At 43.1% G+C, this 4,220-nt stretch overlaps 1 protein-coding gene across 1 annotated transcript; it reads left to right on the forward strand.

Annotated features, from left to right (window-relative positions):
* Nucleotides 1–419: 419 nt before the first annotated feature.
* LOC308140498 (transmembrane protein 170A-like) lies at nucleotides 420–2,980 on the forward strand (the record flags this gene model as incomplete). The annotated part of the gene is made up of 3 exons (XM_080510313.1): nucleotides 420–505; nucleotides 1,764–1,860; nucleotides 2,918–2,980. The coding sequence occupies 3 exons, from the start codon at nucleotides 420–422 to the stop codon at nucleotides 2,978–2,980; spliced, it is 246 nt and encodes an 81-aa protein (XP_080366439.1).
* Between the last annotated feature and the right edge of the window lie 1,240 nt (nucleotides 2,981–4,220).

Consider the following 4,220-nt stretch of genomic DNA (forward strand, 5'->3'; position numbering starts at 1 on the left):
AGAGCTGGACGAAGGAAATGACGTCATTTAGTTGAGCAGAACTTTCTTGTTCTTTTGGAGAAGAATCGTCCTTTTGTGCTGAAAATCATGTGAAGCTTCTGATGAGAACAACAGACCTGCAGCAGTGGAGGGGTGGTCCAGGTGGTCCAGGTGAGGCTGGTGGTCCAGGTGAGGCAGGTGGTCCAGGTGAGGCAGGTGGTCCAGGTGGTCCAGGTGAGGCAGGTGGTCCAGGTGAGGCAGGTGGTCCAGGTGGTCCAGGTGAGGCAGGTGGTCCAGGTGAGGCAGGTGGCTTGACGCTGCTATGTGTGTGTGTGTGTGTGTGTGTGTGTGTGTGTGTGTGTGTGTGTGTGTGTGTGTGTGTGTGTGTGTGTGTGTGTGTGTGTGTGTGTGTGTGTGTGTGTGTGTGTGTGTGGACAGAGATGTGGTACGGAGTGTTCCTGTGGGCCACCGTGTCGTCGCTGGTGTTCCACCTGCCGGCTGCCTTGCTCTGCCTTGCCACCCCACATGGAAAGAACCTATATGAGGATATATGCACATATATGAAACCTATATGCAGCATATATGCACATATATGACAATATATATGCTGCATATATGCACATAAATGCTGCATATATGCTGCATATATGCACATAAATGCTGCATATATGCACATATATGACAATGTATGGGCTGCATATATGCACACATATGACCATATATATGCTGCATATATGCACATATATGCAGCATATATGCACATAAATGCTGCATATATGCACATATATGACCATATATATGCTGCATATATGCACATATATGCTGCATATATGCACATAAATGCTGCATATATGCACATACATGACAATGTATGGGCTGCATATATGCACATATATGACAATATATGCTGCATATATGCACATATATGCTGCATATATGCACATAAATGCTGCATATATGCACATAAATGCTGCATATATGCACATATATGACAATATATGGGCTGCATATATGCAAATATATGACCATATATATGCTCCATATATGCACATATATGACAATATATATGCTGCATATGTGCACATATATGCACATATATGCTGCATATATGCACATATATGACAATATATATGACAATATATATGCTGCATATATGGAAAGTCCCACATGGACAGAACCTATATAAACATATATGTTTTAATATAGGTTTTGATATAGGTTTTGAATATATGTGACATATATAAAATTGGCCATTTTCCTATATTTTATGCACATACATGGACCTATATGCACAGATAGGTACATATTTTTCTATATATATATATAGCTCAGGTGGCAAGGCAACGGACTGGTGCATGGGAGACCCTGGTTCGATTCCCGCTAGGGTCACTAAGCAAATAACAGCATCCGGTGTGGGCCCACATGGAAAGAACCTATATAAAGATTAGGATATATGTGGCATATATAAAATTGGCCATTTTCCTATATTTTATGTACATATATGTGTGCATACATGGGCACATATAGGTGTGCATATATGGGCACATATAGGTTTGCATATATTGGAACATATAGGTGTGAGTATATGCGCATATATGTGAAATATATAAAATTGGCAGTTTTCCTATATGCTATATACATATATGTGTGCATACATGCGCACATATATGTACATATATGTACATATATGTATATAACATATAGGAAAACGGCCAATTTTATATATGTCACATATATGCCAAACCTATATCAAAACCTATATTAAAACATATATGTTTATATAGGTTCTTTCCATGTGGGACGCTGCGCCGCCACAAAGTGGCTTGCTTCCTGCCCATCGCTGTCCTGCTCATGGGCTTCGTGGGACCCCTGCTGGGCGGAGTCCCCCACATGGAAAGAACCTACATAAACATATATGTTTTAATATAGGTTTTGATATAGGTTTGGCATATATGTGACATATATAAAATTGGCCGTTTTCCTATATGTTATGTACATATATGTACATATATGTGTGCATACATGCGTGCATATATGTACATATATGTATATAACATATAGGAAAACGGCCAATTTTATATATGTCACATATATGCCAAACCTATATGCGCATGTATGCACTGGACCACTGGACCTTCAGACCTTCAGCTGGACCTTCAGCAAGACCACCGGACCTTCAGCTGGACCACTGGACCTTCAGACCTTCAGCTAGACCTTCAGCTAGACCACTGGACCTTCAGACCGACAGCTGGATCATTGGACCTTCAGACCTTCAGCTGGACCTTCAGCTAGACCACTGGACCTTCAGACCTTCAGCTAGACCTTCAGCAAGACCACTGGACCTTCAGACTTTCAGCTGGATCATTGGACCTTCAGACCTTCAGCTGGACCTTCAGCAAGACCACTGGACCTTCAGACTTTCAGCTGGATCATTGGACCTTCAGACCTTCAGCTGGACCTTCAGCTAGACCACTGGACCTTCAGACCTTCAGCTGGACCTTCAGCGAGACCACTGGCCCTTCAGACCTTCAGCTAGACCTTCAGCCAGACCACTGGACCTTCAGACCTTCAGCTGGACCTTCAGCTAGACCACTGGACCTTCAGACTTTCAGCTAGACCTTCAGCTAGACCACTGGCCCTTCAGACCTTCAGCTAGACCTTCAGCTAGACCACTGGCCCTTCAGACCTTCAGCTAGACCTTCAGCTAGACCACTGGACCTTCAGACCAACAGCTGGATCATTGGACCTTCAGACCTTCAGCTGGACCTTCAGCTAGACCACTGGACCTTCAGACCTTCAGCTAGACCTTCAGCTGGACCTTCAGGGTTCCACAGGAGGATGATGCTCATTTGAAGACTGTTCCTCCTGATGCCTTACTTTGTATGTCCTACCTTTGCTCTGCGTCTTGCTGCTACTTTCCTCCCCCATGTTTCTTCAGGAGGACTTGCTCCGCCTTGCCTTGTTCAGCCCGGAAGGGGGCAGCGTGTCATTAAAGTCCTGAAGTCTTCATGTGTGATGCTTGTGTTTGCAGGTGAGGAGCACACGTCCACTGCCTTCTTCCAAAAACACCTTTCCAGTGCAGTTTGACCCTGCAGTACTCCGTGGACAGGATACACACAACCTTTCCAGTGCAGTTTGACCCTGCAGTACTCCGTGGACAGGATACACACAACCTTTCCAGTGCAGTTTGACCCTACAGTACTCCGTGGACAGGATACACACAACCTTTCCAGTGCAGTTTGACCCTACAGTACTCCGTGGACAGGATACAGACAACCTTTCCAGTGCAGTTTGACCCTGCAGTACTCCGTGGACAGGATACACACAACCTTTCCAGTGCAGTTTGACCCGTCAGTACTCCGTGGACAGGATACACACAACCTTTCCAGTGCAGTTTGACCCTACAGTACTCCGTGGACAGGATACACACAACCTTTCCAGTGCAGTTTGACTCTACAGTACTCCGTGGACAGGATACACACAACCTTTCCAGTGCAGTTTGACCCTGCAGTACTCCGTGGACAGGATACACAGAACACCATTACTATTCTTGTTATTAACACCTCAGACACAGATCACTCAACACATCAGGGCTGAATTGTCCACTGATGATTTTGGTCTCTAGATATTTATTTAAAATGGTGAAATTTGTTTGACATATATTTAAAAATGGGTCTTAAATGCATATTCATGTCGATGTTGACAATGACAGCCTGAACATTTAACAGCATTTAGCACATTACTGGACACACACTTATCTTAATCACACACTTGATCTTGTTCTCACTTACAGTATGTACATTGATCAATTAACAGTTTTTCCCCACAACCCTCTGTTGTCAGGTCACTTCCTGATATCATTCAAATTTACATTAACTGGCTTTATAGCCCCTGAAAATACACAATATATTTATCAGACAATGCTGTAACCAAGTTCATGGAAGTTCTCCCACCAGTGTTGACTTCAATACCATCATGGATCCAGCAGAAGAACAATTAGAGAAGAAATGGTTCTTTACTCAGAAGTATGTCTAACAGCCTGGAGAGAAAGTTTGTTCATCTATAAAAAAAATCCTACGCAAAACAGGAAACGCCTACAATTCCTCCTTAATAGAAGAGAACAATCCTAGATTTCTCTTCAATACTATAGGCAGACTAACAAAAAGTCACAGTTCTGTCGAGCCTAATATCCCTTTAACTCTGAGCAGTAATGACTTTGTACATTTTTTAATAACAAGATT

This window comes from Blennius ocellaris (genome assembly GCF_963422515.1).
Source record: "Blennius ocellaris genome assembly, chromosome: 15".
In the NCBI taxonomy this organism is placed as follows: domain Eukaryota; kingdom Metazoa; phylum Chordata; class Actinopteri; order Blenniiformes; family Blenniidae; genus Blennius; species Blennius ocellaris.